General features: G+C 57.9%; 2 protein-coding genes and 1 non-coding gene across 6 annotated transcripts; all 3 read right to left on the bottom strand.

Moving 5' to 3' along the window:
* Positions 1 to 1,425: 1,425 nt before the first annotated feature.
* Positions 1,426 to 1,558, bottom strand: MIR9127 (microRNA mir-9127). The gene is given in 1 exon segment (NR_128159.1): positions 1,426 to 1,558. It is a non-coding gene; the product is annotated as a microRNA mir-9127 (primary transcript).
* Positions 1,559 to 1,894: 336 nt separating this feature from the next.
* On the bottom strand, positions 1,895 to 5,814 carry SPACDR (sperm acrosome developmental regulator). Its single transcript, XM_001498790.5, has 3 exons — positions 5,104 to 5,814; positions 4,534 to 4,857; positions 1,895 to 2,360 (listed from the first exon to the last, which is right to left on the bottom strand). The coding sequence occupies exons 1-3, from the start codon at positions 5,155 to 5,157 to the stop codon at positions 2,124 to 2,126; spliced, it is 615 nt and encodes a 204-aa protein (XP_001498840.2). The 5' UTR covers positions 5,158 to 5,814; the 3' UTR covers positions 1,895 to 2,123.
* Positions 5,815 to 6,391: 577 nt separating this feature from the next.
* Positions 6,392 to 17,337, bottom strand: TSC22D4 (TSC22 domain family member 4). 4 transcript variants are annotated; one of them, XM_005598625.4, is made up of 6 exons: positions 16,647 to 17,316; positions 15,186 to 16,221; positions 14,570 to 14,674; positions 12,760 to 12,926; positions 7,478 to 7,526; positions 6,392 to 7,057 (listed from the first exon to the last, which is right to left on the bottom strand). In XM_005598625.4, the coding sequence occupies exons 2-6, from the start codon at positions 15,945 to 15,947 to the stop codon at positions 6,848 to 6,850; spliced, it is 1,293 nt and encodes a 430-aa protein (XP_005598682.1). In that variant the 5' UTR covers positions 15,948 to 16,221; positions 16,647 to 17,316; the 3' UTR covers positions 6,392 to 6,847. The 4 variants fall into 4 exon arrangements, with proteins under 4 accessions (XP_005598682.1, XP_014585363.1, XP_001505106.1 ...); XM_014729877.3 differs by lacking the exon at positions 16,647 to 17,316 and adding an exon at positions 16,399 to 16,614; XM_001505056.6 differs by lacking the exon at positions 14,570 to 14,674 and having other exon boundaries at positions 16,647 to 17,337.
* Between the last annotated feature and the right edge of the window lie 1,576 nt (positions 17,338 to 18,913).

Consider the following 18,913-nt stretch of genomic DNA (forward strand, 5'->3'; position numbering starts at 1 on the left):
ATCGGCTCCCGGGCCTGTAGCTACTTGCAAGGCTATTTACCAGTGACCTCGGGGCGCCCAGGCTTCACCCAACCCTACCCTCCTCTCACTGAAACCTTAGGTCCCCAGTAGGATGAGGAGCCCCTCTTTAAGGACTTGGAGGGGCTGATCCTTGATCTTAGGCAGTGAGGTACTCCTCCAAAGTCCTGGGACCCATTAAACCTCCAGGCTTCCTAGGACACAGACCCTGCAAGGCCTGTTCAGCCTCAGAACACTTCCTGGCACATAATGGAGAAGTGGTGAATAGTTGGTGATTGAAAGCCCCAGAAATGAGCCACTGTGTATCAGTCTGTTTCGAAGCCGCCCCCCCCCCCCCCAAAACAGGCTTCAGCTGTGACTCAGGACTGATTCCCAGCAAAGCTGCTTCATTCATGCATTGAACATGTGCTCTGTAACATGTGTGTATACATGTAACATGTGTGTAACATGTTTTGTGCAAGCCAGACCCATCCGTTGGCTGAATAAAAGCTGCACGACCTTAAACATGACTTTTCTGTCTCAATTTTCTCCTCTAAAAAATGGAAGGCAAAATACTTCATCATAAAGCTATTGTGAGAATTACTTAGAACGAGACATAAAAATAGTCACAAGTAGGTGCTTTTTGAGCGGCGGGTGATATTACTGTCTCTGTAAACGTTGAGACTTGGTGGACAGCTAATACGCTCAGGGTAGCAGAGCTGGAGGGCGGGGCGGCCGGCTGGTGCTCCGGACTTTTGGGAAGGGCCGCCCGAATTCCCAGCAATTGGGCCCAGCTCTCCCAAAGCTGCAAGGAGGTTGGGGGAGGGGGGTTGCTGACTTTTCTAGTGAATCTGGACTTCCAGCAAACCCTCCCTGCCGCTCCTCACTATCCGCTAGCTTTGCTCCCGCCCACCGCCTGCTACTCGAAACTAACCTCTCTGGAGCAAGATCCAGCCGCACAGCGGCCGCGCTCCCGTCCCCGGGGCCTCTGCTGCCCCCTAGGCTCCGGCCCTGCCGACACCCCTTAAGCCGTGAACCCTGAAATCCCCGAATTTTGCTGTCTTGTAAATCTCTCTGCTTTTCCTTGCGGAGCCACCTCTGCGCCTTCGCGTGGCCTGGCAAGAGGGTGGGCTAAGCCAGAGAGGGCACTTGTGGCTCCACCGTGTCCCCCCTCGTCGCCTCCCGCCCCCCAATCTCCCTCCAAATCGCCACGGCCTCCCGCCGGGCCGTTTTGTCCCACGGCGCCAGGCGGACAACCTGCCCCGGTGGCCTCCGCCTCGCCCCCGGCCTCCCCCGGTGCCCCCACCCCGACCCGTTATCCCACCCTCCCACGCCGCCCCCTCCCCGCGGTCCCCGTGTCGCCGCCGGGAACGCTGGGAGGTGTAGTTTTCCGCCTCTCTCGGCCCAGGAACGTGGCCACCAGGGCCTGAGTGCCTTCCCAACAGATGCGTGTCCCACTGTCACCACGCGCGTCTTCAGACCCTCTGACCCTCGCCAGGGCCGAGCCCAAGAGCGCAAGAGAAGCAGGAGAGCTGGCTGGCCGCTGGAGGCGGTGGTTTCCAGGGACGTCTGGTTTCTTGCAGGGCCTTGGACAAGTCTGTCATCTCTGCCACAGCCTTGTAGAATTGCGAGGGAGGGAGGGCGCCGGCTCAGGACCCGGCTCCAATCAAGAGGGGCGGTTGCTATCTATACCACTGGCCTGGCAGAGCTGCCAAAGGCATTTCCACTCTTAGAAGTTTGTGCGGGCCCAGGGCCAGGACCTGCGGACGCCCCCCGGCCCCCCAATCAGGCCCACAAGTTACTCCCTCTCATATTTGGGCCAGCAGCATGGTGCCCCTCCCTGTCCCACCCAAGTTCCCCTCATTGCCTCTGGCCATCCACAAATACACTCCACATCTACTCAGAAATATTGATATTTGTTTCTCAACATTTTGATAATTTTTCACAAATTGAAGACGGAATGAAGGGGAGCAAGTGGGACCCCAGGCCTGGTCTTGGGCTCCCGTTAAGAGGTGACAGGATGAAAACTTCTCCTCACCCACAACTCCTAGCCTGCTGCCCTAACCCCTCCTATCACCTCTACCTGAGAGTGAGGTGGGGGCGTTCTGAGGATGTGGGGTTCCCCCCTAGAGGGGACTCCGGGCATCCTGTCTCAGACCCACAACTGGGTCAGGTTGGAGGTGAGAGCGGGCCTGGACATAGCGCCGCCTTCTCCGCTTCTCCTGCCTGCTGGCCAGCTGCTGCAGTTCTTTCCGAATGGCCCACAGCACCAGGTACACTTCCCGCAGCATCTCAGCCTCCGGTGACTCCAAAGGGGACTTGGTTCTTATTTGGGAAGTAACTGACGTAGAACTCACAGATGACTGTGAAAGAGACAGAAGGTGTACACATGTAAATAGCCACCTGCAGATAAACAGCAAAGGTTTGTCTAATTCCACCTCCTCCAACAGGCCTCAGCTCAAGCACTGCCTCCTCCAGGAAGCCTTCCCGGGCTGTCTCCACTCTGTGTTTGCCCTGTCACACACACTATTTGTTCTGTGGACTTGTCTGTTTTCAATGCTAGAAGGCAAGCTCCTGGAAGACAGGGATGGTCCCTGTCTGACCCACCTCTGAGTCCCCACTAGGGTTTCATGGAGAATGTGTTCAAATGAAAAAGGACAGAATGACACTCCAACCTCTGTCTCCAGCCCAGGGCTCTCTCCTGACCTCCAGGCCTGTATATCCCACTACCTCCTGCTGACATCTTAACTCATCTTGTCCCAACGCCCTAAACTTGTCCCTTTCTCCCCTAAGTCTGCTCTTGCTCCTTCATTCCCCTCTCAATGAATGGCTCCAGCCTGCTCTGACTTCAGTCTCTCCTCTCTCCTCATCAGCAGCCAATCAACCATCTAGGATGACAATTCTACCTCTTAAATAGTGCTCCAATCTGTTAACTTCTTCTACCCGATGCCTCCCCCTCGGTCCAGAACATCCTTCTCTCTCAGCCTGGACTGTCACCCTGCCAATGAATCTTCCTGCCTCTCCTCTTGTCCCCTCTGGCCCCCGTCCACATGGCAGCCAGGTGAACTTGTAAAAATTATTTTAATGCAGTAATACTTTGGTCGAGGCCAAAATAAGTTGATTTGATAGTGATCTAGACATTTCCCTTTTTTTCAATTAAAATTTCGACTTTGAGATCATTGTAGATTCTCATGCAGTTGTGAAAAATAATAGAGTTCCTGATGTACTCTTTCCTCAGTTTCCCCCAATAGTAAAGTCTTGCAAAACTCTAGTAAAATATCATAGTCAGAATATTGACATTGATACAATCCGCTGATCGTACTGCCCAGTTTTACTTGCAATCCTTTGTGTGTGGGGGTTGAATTCTACCCAATTTTGTATCATACATGTAGGTTCATGTATCCAACTACCATGGTCAAGATACAGGAGATTTCCATCATCAGAGGGATTCTTCATGTTGCCCTTTTAGAACCAACTCCCCTCCCCCCACAGGTCCGGGCAACCACTAAACCATTAATCGGGTGTCCATTTCCATAATTGTGTTATTTCGAGAATGGAATGTGATATAAATGGAATACTACAGAATATAACCTTTTGGGATTGGTTGTCTTCACTCAGCATAATTCCCTTGAGATCCATCCAAGTTGCTGCCTGTATCAATAGTTTGTTTCTTTTTATGGCTAAGAAGTATTCCATGGTGTGGATATACCACAGTTTAACCAATCACCCATCAAAAGACATTTGGGGTGGTTTCAGTTAGTCTGAATAAAGCTGCTACAAACATTCACATAAAAGATTTTTGTATAAACATAAAATTTCACTTATCCGAGATAAATGCCCAAGAGTACGATTCCTGGGTCGTGCAGTAATTGCACAGTTTGTTTTATAAGAAACTAGCAAACTGTTTTCCAGAGTGGCTGCACCATCTCACATTCCCGCAGCATCATCTAAGTGCAAGGGAGCTTTCTAAATCCAAATCTGATGGTGTCACTCCTCCGCTCTAACGTCTGCGAGGGCTCCCATTGCTCTTAACATCAAATCCAACCTCCACAATTGGCTACCCACCCTGCCTCATACGAGCTGGCTCTCAGCTCCAGGACCACTCTACTCCGACGCCTACACCTTGGGCCAGCCCTCCACACACCTGTTCTGGCTTCCTGGCACGCTCTTCCCACTCCCTCCACCTCCCCCTACATCCCGGCTACCCAAGTCAGGCTAAACCCTTCAGGTCTCAGCTCCACCCTCTCTTCTGTTAGGAAGTCCTTCCTTGACTCCCCAGGTCTGGATGAGGTGCCTCTCCCCCGGGCTCCCACAGACCCCTGTACCTCCCGTGTCACAGCCCTATGATACTGAACCGACAATCACTATCTTGTCTGTAGCCCCCTTAGTCGGGGTAGATCGGTGCCTGCCTCAGGGCCTGGCCCTTGGAAGAGGCACAGGAAATAAATGGTGAACAACTGAGTGGAGGGAGGAATGGGTCCTGTGGGATTGGGGAGGGTGGGAGGCAGTTGGGGACAAGGGGGACATGGTGCTGACCTTCCAGCTGCACATTTGCCAGCCGGACTGCAGGGCCGAGACCATGAGCGTGGAGACAGACTTGACGGCCGTCTGGGGAAGCTGCAGTAGGGATCGGCGGCTGCGGCCCACCTTCACCTCAGCCCCTTCTGTTGTCTTAGGCAACACGCAGGGATCGGCCACCATGGGGCACTCATGTGTCTTGAAGACGCCCGCCTCTTTGCAGGGCTCAACCAACTTGAAAGTCTCAACCACCTTGGAAGTCTTCTCCACCTTCAGCGTACTTTTCTTGCAGTCAGGATGTGCCAAGATGGCTGTCTTAGCTTTGTATTTCCAGAAGAAAACCTAAGAACCAACACAGGGAAAGGAGAGACAGATGAGAGCGGTGGAGCAGAGACAAGTCAGTAGAAGGGAAGGCACAGAGGGGACGGGACAGTGAGTCTCCCGGCCTCCTCCCTCCCTGTCCTGTTTGGCCACAGGAGGCCAGGAGGGGGGGAAGACCAGGTGAGGGGGGTTTCTATGACCTGGAGGTCATTGACCAGCACCTCCCACCCAGTGTCTCGTGAGGAGAGGGCAGTCTCTGACGCTTACCCAGCAAGTAATCTTTCGCCAAATCCATCGCAAGAACCTCTTGACCACAGTCATTTGTCCTGATAGTCAAGCCCCAAAGTATGGGGCAGAACCCGTATTTGGTACAGTAAGGGGTGGAGCTGGGGGGACAGGCTGCAGGCCAGTGGCCACCACCTAAAGGGTCTCTCCAGAGTTTCAAGTGCAGCAGTGAAGAAAGAAATAGGGGATCCAGGGGAAAGGCCTGCCCCGGCGACTCATCCTAGGCCTTTCCTCCCCTCCCTGGGACAGGGAGAGGAGTCAAAGTGGATGAGAACCCAGAGGGAGGGAGAGTTCTAGCCCATTGTGAGTCTTCCTGGCCCCGACCCCAACCCCCGAGGCCCTTGCAGGACCCCCAGAGCCAATGCCTGTGCCCTCTGGTGTCCTTCCCCCAGATGCAGGGAAGGGAAACTAACATTTATGGACCGCCTGGGACTTGCTGCACATTTCCCATGTATGACGTCATGCAATCCTCACAGCAGCCCTTTGGGTAGGTATTACTGCTGTGCCATTTTACCCACGAGGAAACTGAGATTCAGAAAAACCAAAGCACCTGCCCAAGGTCATAAATCTAGGGAGCTATAGGGCGGGGAGTCCAATCCAGGTTGGCCCCCAGGGTCCAGCTCTCCACAGGTCCCCCTTAGTCCGGGGCCAGGGTCTTCCTGAGGCAGAGGCTGCTGCTCTCCCCTTTCCCACTAGATGGGGTCCTTCTCCTTACCTGCCTCTTCCGCCTGGGCCAGGAGCCCAGCCAAGGCTGTTAGGGAGGGGCCTGCTCACCCACAGGGCCCTGTCTTCAGCCAGCTGTGGGTGGAAGCCACTGAGGCCGGCCAGGCCTGGCGAGGGCACTGTGTGCCTGGGGAGCCTGGCCCACACCCAGCACAGAGACAAGGGGCCCATTCAGGGCCCCCTGCCCCGCCCCCAAGCAGCCACCCGGATCCAGCCCGCAGAGGGGACACGCTGGGAAGCTGGGGGTGGATCCTGCACAATCACCAAAGGCCTCATTGTTTCCCTGTCCCCCAGCCAGCACGTGGGCCGACGCCCCCCTCCCTCCACTCCCTCTGCCTTGCCTCGCCTGCCCCTTCCCAGGACCCAGGCCGCTGGCTCTCTTCTCCCGCATCTCTTTGAACCACTCCATCTGGGCCACATTAGATCTCCCCAGTCTGAACAAGATCTCCCGGGAAGCCCATAGCCTGGGTCTTTCTCCTACAAGTGGAAATGGCCGGTGCAGGCCCACCCCCGTCTAGACACAAGCAATGAGATGCCAACCTCCAAATTCAAGTTTCTTCGGATTTTTTAATTATAATTATTATTTTAATAACAACCTGAATCCCAGAACTTCCAGATACTGTCCATACTCCCTTGCCTGGACTAGGAGAAGGAGCACTTAGAGGGAACAAATGGGGATGGGGTGTCTGCCAGGAGCCTCCAACTCCCCCAAGCCATGTGCTGCTGGGGGTCCCAGACCACTGACACCCAGGAAGGAAGGAGGGGGCTCCATCCGACACCCCATCCTGAAGCCCTCCCTCCTCCTCATGGCCAGGGGATGCCCGAGCCCAGTCCCTGGCACTATGGGGAGACAGAGGAAGGGTGGGGGACAGGCCAATTCTGAGCCTTCAACTCCCATCCCGGAATCAGGGGGCATTAAAGCTGCATAGGAAGGGGGCAGCGGCTGGCACAAGGCCTGGCAGCTGTGGCAGCCCCCAAAGGCACATTGTGAGGGAAGGGAGGCTCAGACGGAGGGCCCATTAGGCGCCGGGGGCCCAAGCCGCGGGACCCCCGAGGAGGGCAGCTGCGCCAGCTGCTCGGGGCTGGCCAGGGCACGCAGCAGTCCATTCTCCTGCTCCAGTGCGGCATTCCGCTCGGCCAGGTCCCGGATCTGCTCCTTCAGCACCTCCACCTCCTCTCGGACCGCAAACATGAGGTGGGACTTCACCAAGTCCTGGGGGCCCAGGGACAGGCAAAGCGTCAGGGGTCCCAGGCCACCCCAACCGCATCCCCTGCCCAGTGCCTTGAGGGGCTGGGTGTGAGAGAGCCCCCTGCTCCCAGATGATGACGGACGACTGGGGAAGAAGCAAAGCAGGGGAGGGGTGAGGGTGGGGGCAAGGACACCGGACAGAGGCAAGGTCAGGGCTTGAAGACAGATATGGGGGCCAGAAGCCAGGCCAGGGACCAAGGGAAGGGTTCAGGTGGAGACAGGAGGGGGCGGAGGAAGCAAGGGAACCCAGCTGGGAGCGGGCTTGAGGAGCCGGGACTAGTAACAAGGACAGCAGGAGTGGAGCAGTGGGTGGCTGTGGGAGGCAAGGGACTGGGCACCAGCACCGGAGCCAGGACCTCTTGGGATCAAGATGGCTTCTCTTACCATGGCTTGTTCGATCTTGTTGTCAATGCCACCCAGGCTTCCGGAGCCACTGGAGAGACACAGGGAGATGAGAGGTGAGGAGGAGGAGCAGGTGCCAAGCCAGTGTCTGGACACCCCGGCCGGCTGCCTTCCAGGTCCTCCTCAGAGCAGGCTCCGGCCTCCTCCACAAGCCCCACTCGCTGCAGCCTCCCGCCCACACCCTGCCTGTACCTGTGGCAGTAGAGAATCAAGGAGAGGAGGGTTTTGTCCATCCCCCGGCGGGGTGAGGGCCGCTGTCCAGGCCCCCCCAGACCCCGGTGAGGTGGGGGTCCAGATGCCCCTCGGATGGGGGATGCTCCCCTAGGGGAGCACGGAGAGGAGACACAGCCTCTTTTCCGGGGAGGCCCTGGAGCCATCCCTACCACTCGGGTCTCATATGATGACACCAGGGACTTGACAGAGACCCCCAGCTGGGCCATCCCAAGGGGAAAGGGTCTTCAGGCCCCCTCAAAGGGAGAGGGCTGTATCAGAAGGACTGCCTGGGGGGCTCAGAGCCCCCCGGGCAGAGCGGAGTCTGTCTGGTGCCAGGCAGGCAGAGAGGAGACAGTGCCTAGGGGGTGCTGGCCTGAAAGATATACACCGCCCCCCAGGGCAAAGCTTGGCTGCTATTGGTTCCTCAGGGACACGGGGACCCCCTCCCAATGGCTGCATGGTGGGCAGGAATTCCCAGACACGGTCAGTGCCAGTGTCCCCTTCTCACCCTGGCACCAATCCCAGAGTGGAGGGGAGGGGGCCGGCTGAGGGAAGTCAGCTGGTGGGCTGGGTCGGGGGAGGAGCTGTGGGGCCGGAGACCTGGGTGGGGAGGGGTGAAGGGTAAGGGAGAACCTGGCCCTGGGGGGCCTCTCCCCACCTCTGACCCCATCCTGCCCCCTCTGGACTCACACAGGCCTCCCTCCAGGCCTCAGCTCCTCTCAGCTGGGAGATAAGAGAGGGAGCAGTGGTGATGGGGTAAGGGGTATTTCTGATGTGCTGGTGGTCTTCCTTGGACTGTCAGCACCCCCGAAACACAAAGCCCACATCATGGGTGACCCTTGGGGCCTGCCCAGAGGGTCCCCCACCTCCCACAGTGAGGTGAGGAGGAATGGGAAAGGTTACCATGGCAACGGGAACAGAGCCCAGAGCCCTGAAAGATAAGTACAGCCTATGACCCTGGGACCTGGGTCTGGGGTCTTGGAGGGAGTGAGGGCTTGAGGACAAGAGGGAAGGTGAGGCTGGAGGTGGGACAGTGGGAATAGGAGCAGGGTCTTCCATCTGGGCTGCAGATGACAGGGAGGGAAGAGCAGGTCTGGGTGCAGTTTGTTAAGTGGCCACCAGAGGTCGACTCAGGCCTGGCTCACAGTCCCCAGGGACAGGCTCTGGGTCCCAGATCCTAGCTCTCCAAGCATGTCTCTCCGTGGCCCAGGGCCTGCACAGGCCTTTGCACCCTGCCCTGTCCACCAAGGCTCTGTCTCCCCACCACTCAGGCCCCAGGATCCTGCCTCACCCCATGGCTCATGACCCAGCCCTGTCCAGCTTCTGCCTCGGCCGCCTCAGCCCAGGGCCAGCCCTCCACCCATGCCCCGCTGTGCTGCAGGATCACCAATCCTAACCTCCAGTCCCCCCTCCACCCCTCTAAGAGTAGCTGGCCCCAACAAGCTGCATCCCGCGCCCTTGTGCTCCCTTGTCAGGCCCTCTCTCCTGCTTGTCAGTTCCAACTGGCTTCCCTGTGGGGGGAATTAGCACTCAATTCAAGGTGACCCTTGGATGAGGCCCTGCAGCCAGGAAGGGAGCACAAGGGAGCTGGGAATTTTCCATTTCCCGTCCAAGCTCTGGGTGCAGAAGGCACCAACAGGTGGAGTAACCAAAGGGGTGACCGGGCCTGAGACAGCAGGACAGGGTGGGGTAGGGGAAGAACACGTGGGACTCATGGGGTTGGGAGGAAGAGGACAGGTTTAAGAGCCCTTGGAGGGTGGGCCAGCCAGCTGGAGAGTCAAAGCAGTTTTCAAGCTATTTCAATCCGAGACACCTAGGCGGAAACTGGGCCACCACTGAACTGCCCCCCACCCCCAGCCCAGTACACACAGACACACAGAGACCAGAGAGGGGCAGAGTCACAGGAATAGGAACACTGGCCTGGCTTGGCAGACACTCCAAGTAAAGATGGTAAAGATGCCAAGGAAGTTGTTCATTCTTGCCAGAAATAAAGGAATAATACAACAATAAACATTTGTTGGCTGACAGATGATTATCTCCTGTTTGTTTAGTGCTGGGGAGTTTTTGACAGCACTTTCCACGGTCACATGGTCACATTCTAACATTAACACTTCAAGGGACCAGGACTCTGGCAGCCCGAGCACTCCCTTTGAGAATCCCTGAGTGAGGGGTGGTGGGCGGGAGCTGGGCTGGAATTCGAGCTGGGCTGGAATTCCTGGGTCAAGGGCAGGAAGATTTGGGTTGGCTGCAAGAGATCAGCCCTCACCACCAGCCCCAAAGGCCACTTGGTGTGAATCAGAATAAAACGCTCCCTTCTTCAAGGCACTTATTGCCATCTTCTGGAAAACTGTCATGACCTCATGGGTCGACAGTGACTTCAAATGTGAGTGGCACCCCCTGGAGTCGTGCAGTGCACAATATGCACAACTGACCCAAGAGTCCTGCAGCGCCAGTCCAGCTGTACAGGCTGGTCCTCCTTTTTGAAAGTCAAATGCAACAGCCTCAAAACGAAGATCAGATGAAGAAGCAGGACATCTGGGAGAGGTGGGGAGGTTCTGATCCCGGGGACAAGGGCCAGCCCTGCTCCCTTACGGTGTTTTGAGAAGCTCCCAGGGGCTGGGCCTGAAGCCAACCAAATGGCATCCGGCTGCCCTGTCTACACTCCCTCCCGGATCTGTGGGGCATTTGGGGCGGGGCTGGGCCAGGGAGCGGGGAGGATGGCTCCTTGCCCAGATTGGGAGAGCTGTCCCTGCCTCTGTCTGTCCTACAGAGAAAGGGCATCCTAGAGATGGTTGCCTCCTCCTCTTCTCTTGGGATACAGGCATCCCAGTAGGAGAGTGGAGAGAGTGTGGCTCTGGAGTCAGACCCAGACTCCGACTGCGGTCCTGCCACTTACTGGCTGGATGATCTTACGCAGTTTCTAACGATCTTATGCAGTTTCTAAAACCTTCCTCCTCTGAACCTCAGTTTCTTCATCTGAGAGGAGCACAGGGCTGCTTTTAGGATTATGTGACATAAGAGGCAGCATCTGACCCAAAGCAGGCATTGGATAAAGGTACTTTTTCTTTCCCGAGTTTCTGGAATTCATTCTGTATAATGCCTGAATCCCCAATGCCAGCCATCCACCCACTACCCACGTATCCACTCATCTCTCCATCCATCCACTCATCTATCTATCCACCCACCATCCACCTATCCACTCACCTCTCCATCCCTCCACTCATCTATCCATCCATCCATCCACTTATTTAAGTATCTCCCAAATGCAAGGCCCCATTGGGGGCACGAAGGTTCTTGCAACCTAGGAGCACACAAACAGTCTGAATTCACCAGGCACCTTCTGTTCCCCCACCTCAGATTCTAAGATTGGTTGGCCATCCTCAACTCCCCATCTGGGATCCAGGTACTTAAAACCCCAGCCCACTTTCACTCTCAAGGAGGAGGTCCTATGCCACCAGGACCCTGAACTCCTCTAAGCTCCAGGCACACCAGAGAGGTGAGGTGGGGGCTACACACCCCATTCCAGGGGGCCAAGGGGGTGACCAACCCAAACTCGCTGGCCCAGCAGGGTGGGGCACAAGGGGCTGGGCTGGGCCTGAGCCCCAGAGGCTTGGCGTGGAACAGGGTAAAGTGGAGCCTGGGAGCTGGACCGGTCAGACTGGGGAGTGTGAGGGGGTGGGACAGAGGGAGGGAGGGAGGGGACAAGCCAAAAGAATAGAGCTGAGGAGGCTTCTGGAGGCAAAACTCTCTAAAACAGAGAAAGCAGGAGGCTGGACTCCGAAATCAACAGGGGTGGGGGAGGGACAGGGAGCCCTGGTGCCAGGCAACCTCCCAAGTGGGAGGGGTAGAGGGTAGGAAGCAGAATAGCAGCAATGGGGGCAGGTGACTCTCCTGGCCCGGGCCAACCTCACACTTCACACATTGCTGAGGGCTGGGGGCCCTGCCTAGCCCAGCTGTGCCCCTCATTCTCCACGCGCCCCCACCACACCCCTCACCTTCCATCCCATGGCTCCCGGCCACCCCTTCTCTTTCCTCTCCGGCTTCCGCCCTCCCCAAGGCCTCAGGCCCTTTTCTTTGGTGGGACTCGGTCCTCGATTCGGGGCGCGGGGTCGGGGGGGGGGGGCATGTGAGGAGAGGCAGGACTCCCCTCTGGAACAGGTCCCCCAACACCCACTCACTCAAGGCTAAGCCCCGCCCCTTAGTTCCTTCCAAACAGGAAGTCCCTCCCCCAGGGCCTCAAACAGGAAGTCCCACTCCTCCCTCCAAAATAAAAGTGGCGGTTCCCCAGCCTTTCTGGGTTCCTATCAGTGTGCTGCCAGAAGGCAGCAGCCTGGCTGTTTGACTCAAGATTTCGTTCCTCCCTTTTCAGCGTGCTGACATTCCTTTGTTGAGACCTGGCCCTCGAAACAGGAAGTTCTGCCCACCGTGCCCCAAAGTCAACGGGACATTCTCCCCAGAAGGGCCCAGCCCAGCCGAGCAGCTGCTGTGCCCCACAGCCATCCTCTCCCCGGCTCTGGCCTGGCGGGGGTTGGAGGGGGCGCTTAGCCCCGGTAGTGGATCTGGTGCAGAGAACAGAGCCCCAGGCATACGCTTTCTTGTTACTAGCGGTCCTACCATCCTCAAGTAGTCAGCAGAGACCGTAAGGATGTTACTGCTGAAGGCAGGGGTCCCATTTCCCTCGGTAGGGAGAGGGAGATGGGAACTGGGAGGAGACTGACTCCCTATTCTCGTCTCCAGCACATTTGCCAGTAAGTTCTTAGAGTTGGCCAGATGATCGCTAAATCTGCAAGAGCTCTGGAATTTGACAACAATGACTCCCTTCAAACCCTAAAAAAAGTCTATGATTTGACAATCCTAAGCCAGGGAGTCCCACCCAGCTCTCTCCACAGAGAGGGAATGGGTCCCAAATCAACTATGCCCGGTGGTTATGCCCAGGCCAAGTTTCTCTGTTTAAGAGGTCCCCTTCAAGTTCAACTTGGGGGAAGGACATCAGGCAGTTTCATGTGGCTATCCCAGATGCTGGGGGCAGAGGGGAGCCGGAGCCCACCTACCTGTCGTCATCGCTGTCCAGGTGGCCACTGATGGCCAACATGGAACGGGCCAGGCTGAGGCTCTGGGCTGCCGCTGCTCCAAAGGGGTCTGGAGACTTGTGTACCAGACTGGCATCGGGGAAGAAGTAGAGGGCCGGGGAGCCGGGGCGAGAGTCAAGTGGGGGCACCTGAAGGCAGAGCGTCGAGCGAGAGAAAGGAACCTTACAACTTGCCCAGCAGTCTTCCTCCCTCCCCACCTCTCCCCACGCACCCTCTCACTTTCGAGGACCCAGGAGTCCCGCCCCTGCAGCCCCTTTCTCCTCCAGCTCTGGGGAAGGCACTGGGCAGGTACTAGAAGCACGGAAAACAGTGGCTCATGGGGTATCAGAGAGGGGCTCTGGTCTGCACTCCAGCACCTTCCACCAGCTGAACCAGGACCGCTAGTCAGAGAGTGTCTGCCTTCTGTCACTTGATTTCTTAAAGCAACTCAAATGTCACTTCCTCAGAGAGGCATTTCCCCATCATTCAACTTGTGGATTCCACTGAACTGTTCTATTTTTTATAACACCTAATATTATCTGAAATTAAAGTATTTTTGCCTCTTCGCTGCTAGAAGGCAAGCTCCAGAGGGCAGAGCTTAGTTTGTTCAATAGCTATTTGTAGAATGAATGACTCCTCAGAAACTGGTCCTCCACCCCTCCCGCCCCCCTCATTCTAGCCTCTCATCTCAAACTTCTCCGACTCAGGTGAAAAGTTCTGCTCCTGCGCTTGCTCAGTCCTTGGTGGGGTGGGGGGGAGCAGTTGTGGAGATGGGGGGAGGCGGAGCCTGGGTGTGGACCCACACAGTCCAACAGGCGCTGGGGGTGGATGCAAAGGGCGGGGGCCACAGGAACAAGACGCCTCTGTGAGGCCCCAGGAGGCCCGAGCTTCTTGGAAAAGCCAAGAACTGAGAGTCCAAGGTGGTCAGAGGGACAGAGCAGAGGAAGGGGGCCCAGGTGGTGCTCCTGGCCCTCTCCCAGCCTCTCTCCGGAGGGAGAAGAGGCAAGGGGGAGCATAAAAGGGAGACAGACTTCTGGGCAGGAAAGCAGCAGTACAGATGCAGGCACACAGGAAGGGGTCAGGACATGGGGGAAGGAAAGGGGCTGGGGGCACTGAGGGGAGAGGGGCAGGGTCAGCGGGCCTCAGGGAAACTCAGGCAGGGCTGAAGGACAGACGGAGGCTGGGGGAAAGGAGGCTTGCTTTGCAAGACTGTGGGGACAGGGACCAGTAAAGGAAACAGCGTCTTCTCCCCTGGGGTAGGAACTGAATGAAAGAGCTCGAGAAAAACTCAAGAAAAGTAGGGATGGGGGGAGCACGAGAGACGCGAGTTTGCGGCCAGAAGGGGTGGGGGGAGCCGGTCCTGACCGGTCCTGACAGGGCCCAGACACCCAGCCTCAGGCTATTTTTATACTGTGGTCTGTGCCCAAGGCCAGGAAGGGGAAAAGCTCTCATCCTCACACTCCCTGACGTTCCTCCCCGCAGTCCAAGGTGTTACTTTCTCCTTTGGGCCAGACATCATATCCAACCCTCACATTCCTGGCTGCCCACCCCCCACCCCAGGGACCCAGGCATCCTGCCCCCCAGCCCAGACTTGTTCCTCTTTTGGAGACAGGAAGCAGAGTGAGCAAAGGATTTAACTCTTTCTCGACTGCTTCCCACCTCTCTCCCACTCCATGGTGGCCACCCCTAGTTAGTGACCCTGGAGAGACCCAGATTCAGGGAACTGAGCCGGACAACAGGGGGCGGAAAGGACAAACCGGCAAGCCCCACAGCCTTGTAATGAGCCCCTCACCCAATTCCTCAGGTCCTCGGGAAAATTTGGCTTCAGACGAAGCTGGAGACGGGGCTGGGATGGGTGAGTAGTGGGGAAAGGAAGACCCCCACCTTCGGAATGGGGCTGCAAAGGAGAGACTTAGAGTGGAATGCCTACTTCTTACCCCTCCCCGCCAACCTTGGCAGCTCCTCTCCCAGAGGCCCACCCACCCAGCCCTGCCCAGGGCCTCCACCCTCAACGCCTGAAGCCAGAAGGGGTGAGACCAAGACAGAAGGTGAAGACCAGAGTGAGGAGGCCACATCTCCGTGATGGAGAGATGGGACTAGGCTATCTGGAGATGGAGACTTGGGCCAAAGGCAACAAATGACAGGCCAAAGAGAAAGAAAGAAGGTGCAGAATATGGGGAAGAAGGAGCCTGCGAGAGCAAAGGCGTGAGAGGAGGAGGAATGGACTTCCAAGAGTGGCAGGAAGAAAAATGAGAGGCTACCTGATCTGACAGACAGATGCCAACGAAGTGAGGAGAAGGCCATATGGAGGTGGTGGCAGAGAGGCCCAGGCTGGAGATCAGGCCAAGGCTGAGATGGGCAAGCACCAGCCCTCAGGTGTCTCCCCGACTCTGGAACCCAGCTCTTACCTGCCCCATCTCCTCCGGAGCAACCAACTCCATCCTCAGCTGCAGGGCTCCATCCTTTGTTCGGGACAGTGGAGGGGTCACCGCTGCTGAGCCCCCAGCCTCCACTTCCACCCTCAGGGAGGGCAGGGGCGTGGCGGCCCGGGATGGGCCTGCGCTATCCCCGGTCCCAGGCTCTGGGGGGCGCTGCTGGGGTGGGGAGGCTGACATGGGGGGTGTCTCCACCTTGGCCTTGCCGGGCACCGCCAGCTGGCCCAGCCCCCCAGTGAAGGACCGGGCCTGAGGTCCAGGGGAGGTGGGAGGTGGCCGGAGCCAGGAGGCGAGGCCCTGAGACAGGCTTGGCTGTGGGGTAGGGGCGCTCAGGCCCAAGCTGGCCAGCTCCAACCTGGAATCCAAAGATCTGCCCCCAGCACCCCCTGAGGCCCCTCGAATTCCCTCCAGGAGCCGGCCAAAACTAGGGGGCTCCAGGTCTCTCTCGTAAACATCCACACACGTCCAACGGCCTCGGCGATAAGGCTCTCCCAGGCCCTGGGGCAGCTTCACCACCCGGAAACGGGAGGCGGGGGCCCCAGGCGGCGGGGAGCCATTCCGGGGGGTGCCCTTGCCCCCTGGCTCGGGGTTGGGCTCCCCATTGGGCACGCGGGGCGGGGGCCCAGTGGGGGCCGGCGGGGCAGGGGAATCTGGATCCCCAGGGCTCCCAGGGCCCTCGTAGTCCGTGGTGACGCTGGTGATCTGGAAACTACTCTTCTTCTTGCCCCCACTCATGGTCCCTGGGGCTCAGGACTGGGCCGAGGTGGGCAGGGGGGGCGGTGGTGGCTCTTCGAAGGGGCTCAGGCGCCCCTGGAACAGGGGGGCCACATGGCGGGGACATCAGGGCCCCTGGGGACATCTGGGTCCGACATGGCGGGAGGGCCTTGCAGGAACTGGGGGTGCCTGGCTGGTGAAGGGAGAACAGGGGAGGGGTGGCGGCGGGAGGGGGAGGCAGGGGCAGGTTTTTCCTGCTGCTGTCGCTGCCGAACTCCAGAGCTGAGTTTGCAAACTGGAAAAAGAGAGAGAGAGAGTGTGTGAGAGAGAAAGCAGTGGGCAGGCCACCTCCGGGGCTTCCTCTCTGGGGAGCAGAATGGGGGAGGAAGGGGAAACTGCCAGAGACCCAGAGACAAAGAGACAGGCAGAGACGACAGAGACCGGAGCATAGGGGACCGAGAGGAGCGCGCACACAGAGCAGGAAGACGCAGCTCAGACCCAAAGTTGGGCACTTCTCGCCTGGGATTCAAACTCTCGGACCGAGTCGTCCCAAGGGCAAGGGCTCCGGGGCCTGGGGGAACAGGGGTGAAGCTGTTCCTCAGCCTGGCCCGGCCACCAGGAGGCCTCTGTTGGGCCTCGAGGCACGGCACCCCAGCTCCCCCATCCCTGGGGCAGGCCCTGCCCCTCCAGCCCAGCGCCCCGCCCCGCCCCGCGCCCTACCTCTCGGCCTCGGCCACCGAGCGGGGCCGGGGGTCCCGGCTGCCTAAGATGTCGGGCTGTCCTTTCCCTGGGGCCTCCCGGCCCCGGCAGCGCGGGAGGCGCAGGTGGCGATCAGAGGTTGGCTGGTCCTCGTCGGGGGCCGCACCTCGCCCCGCAAGGCATCTCCGTGGAAAGTTTGCCCTCCGGAGAAGAAGGAACCCCCGCCTCCTTGGTGGAGCCCAGGCGCGGCCTCTGAAGCCCCAAGGGTCTCCGGAGCGATGCGAGAGGGGGCGGCTCAGCCCCCCGCTCCTCCAGGTGGAGCCGCCTCGGTGGTCGGGCCGAGCGGGTCTCCCAAGTCTCCTCCCGCGTGGTGGCCCCGCTGGGTCCCTCTCCGCTCCTCAGCTCCTCTCGGTTCTGTCTGTCTTTCTCTCTCTGGGCTGTTGACAACCCCCACACCAGGAAGTCCTGCCTCCTCGGGCCTGCTGACTGCTCCTCTCCTCCTCCTCCTTACCCTCTTCCTCCCCTTCCTCCGCCCCCTCTCCTCCTGGGGCTCCCGGCCAGCTGGCCCGGGGCCAGGCCTGCCACCACCGCTGCTGGTGCAGTTGCTGCCGATGCCGCCGCTGCAGCTCCTGGGGCCCGGATCGGGCTCCCTTAACCCCACACCTGCTGGGCCGCAGCCCAGCTCTTCCGCGGAGGGCGGGGAGAAAGGGGAGGAGTTTGCGGCGAGGCCCGGGATTCCCATACTTGTAGGCGCTCGCTGCCATTGGCCTACAGACGCACGGGAGTAGGAAGGAGCTTGCCAGGCGCTCGGCTGGGCGCGGGCGCCCCAGGAGCGCCCGGTCCGTGTTACAGTGCAGCCACAGCTGTTACTGTCATATCTTGGCTGGTTTTCACAGTCACTGGATGAGGAAGGGACTGCTATTCTCCCCTGTCCTTATTTTAAAAAGTGGATTCTTACGAATTTTCATATGCCCCAAGTAGACAGAGTAGTGTAATGAGCTCCCACGAACTCACCGTGCAGTTTCAACAATTGTCAACTCCCGGGCAATCTTGTTTCATCTGCCTCCCAATAGCTTTTGTTGTATTGGGCGGTGTATTGGAATCCAAACACACGTATGTGCATACAGTCGCCCACACAGATGTGGCAGAGGACGCCGAACCCAGCGGGCCACCAGGACTGACCCCTCGCTACCTCTCACCCTTCCCACCGCTCCCTCCCCTTCCGTCCCTCACTTTGGTGAAGTCACGCACACTCATAAAGGGCCTACTATGTGCTTGGCGTGGAAGAATAAACCTCCTACCACCATTTTCTCTTGTGGCGCCCCCAACCAACATTCTAAGAGGAATTATTTTAGCAAAAGCAGTGTGGAACGGCCCGTCTGCCCTCCCTCCCAGGTTCGGAAGCAAATGGAGTCTAATTAATTTTGGTCGAATGGCGCTATTCTAGAGCCTGTTAAAAATTCCTCAGGTTTGTCCACTTCACGTAGTTATCTCCTGGATTCTCAAAACAGCCCCCGGCAGAGATGCGGTGGGTTTCGAGCTAGTGTTTCTGCTAAGGAAACCGAGGCTGCCCAAGGCCTCAGAGCTGGTGTTAGATGGCACTGGGACCAGCTCGGGGCTGTCTGACACTTCCCTCCTTCCTGAGCTTGAGCTCATGGAAATTTTTAATCACTCTTTAGGGTTAGGCAAAAACAAAATGATGCAGAACTCCTTGCCCCGCGTTTATATATTTATTCTTTAGCTCTTTGTTAAAATGCGTCTGCACTCCTGCCTCCCTCCCTTCATGGAAACAGTGCTACCGTAGCCAAGTCCTGAGGCCTCCCAAGTCGTAAGGGCCAGGAAGCCGCGAAGTAGCCTCCCACACAACCCACCCCCACCCCCCACCGCTCTCCCCTCTGGCGATATTCAAAACACATCCCTGTGCACCGCCCCGCCCCCATCCTCCTTCCTTCACCGCAGGCTCACTATAAACTATTCAAAGCTTATCTTTGGACCCTCCCCTTCCCACCAACTCAGACACTCAGCATCTACTTGGACTCCTCCGTGTCTACAGTGCCTAGGACATTTTTGGTCTCTGTGGACATGTTTGTTGAATGAATACATAAAAATTCACTCACCTTAAGGTGTAAATGTGAAAGGACTGGTATGTATTTTATTGTTACCTCTCCTGGGGGCATTTATAACAGCCCTTTAATGTATGGGGCCCTTTACGACTTACAAAGCTCTTTGTATTCATTATTTTGTTGCCCCTCTCCACAACTTTATTGAGGTAGGTATGGAGATGAGGC

Source organism: Equus caballus, chromosome 13 (assembly GCF_041296265.1).
Source record: "Equus caballus isolate H_3958 breed thoroughbred chromosome 13, TB-T2T, whole genome shotgun sequence".
Classification (NCBI taxonomy): Eukaryota; Metazoa; Chordata; class Mammalia; order Perissodactyla; family Equidae; genus Equus; species Equus caballus.

What these genes read in the sequence shown, in the direction of transcription:
- SPACDR (XM_001498790.5), bottom strand. Translation starts at nt 5,157, where the DNA reads ATGACTGTGGTCAAGAGGTTCTTGCGATGGATTTGGCGAAAGATTACT. An exon ending in GGCGAAAGATTACTTGCTGG is followed by an intron (nt 4,858 to 5,103) that starts GTAAGCGTCAGA and finishes GTTGGTTCTTAG; the next exon opens with GTTTTCTTCTGGAAATACAA. An exon ending in GGCAAATGTGCAGCTGGAAG is followed by an intron (nt 2,361 to 4,533) that starts GTCAGCACCATG and finishes TCTCTTTCACAG; the next exon opens with TCATCTGTGAGTTCTACGTC.
- TSC22D4 (XM_005598625.4), bottom strand. Translation starts at nt 15,947, where the DNA reads ATGAGTGGGGGCAAGAAGAAGAGTAGTTTCCAGATCACCAGCGTCACC. An exon ending in CCGAGGACCTGAGGAATTGG is followed by an intron (nt 12,927 to 14,569) that starts GTGAGGGGCTCA and finishes CTCTGCCTTCAG; the next exon opens with GTGCCCCCACTTGACTCTCG. An exon ending in CTGGACAGCGATGACGACAG is followed by an intron (nt 7,527 to 12,759) that starts GTAGGTGGGCTC and finishes GTGTCTCTCCAG; the next exon opens with TGGCTCCGGAAGCCTGGGTG.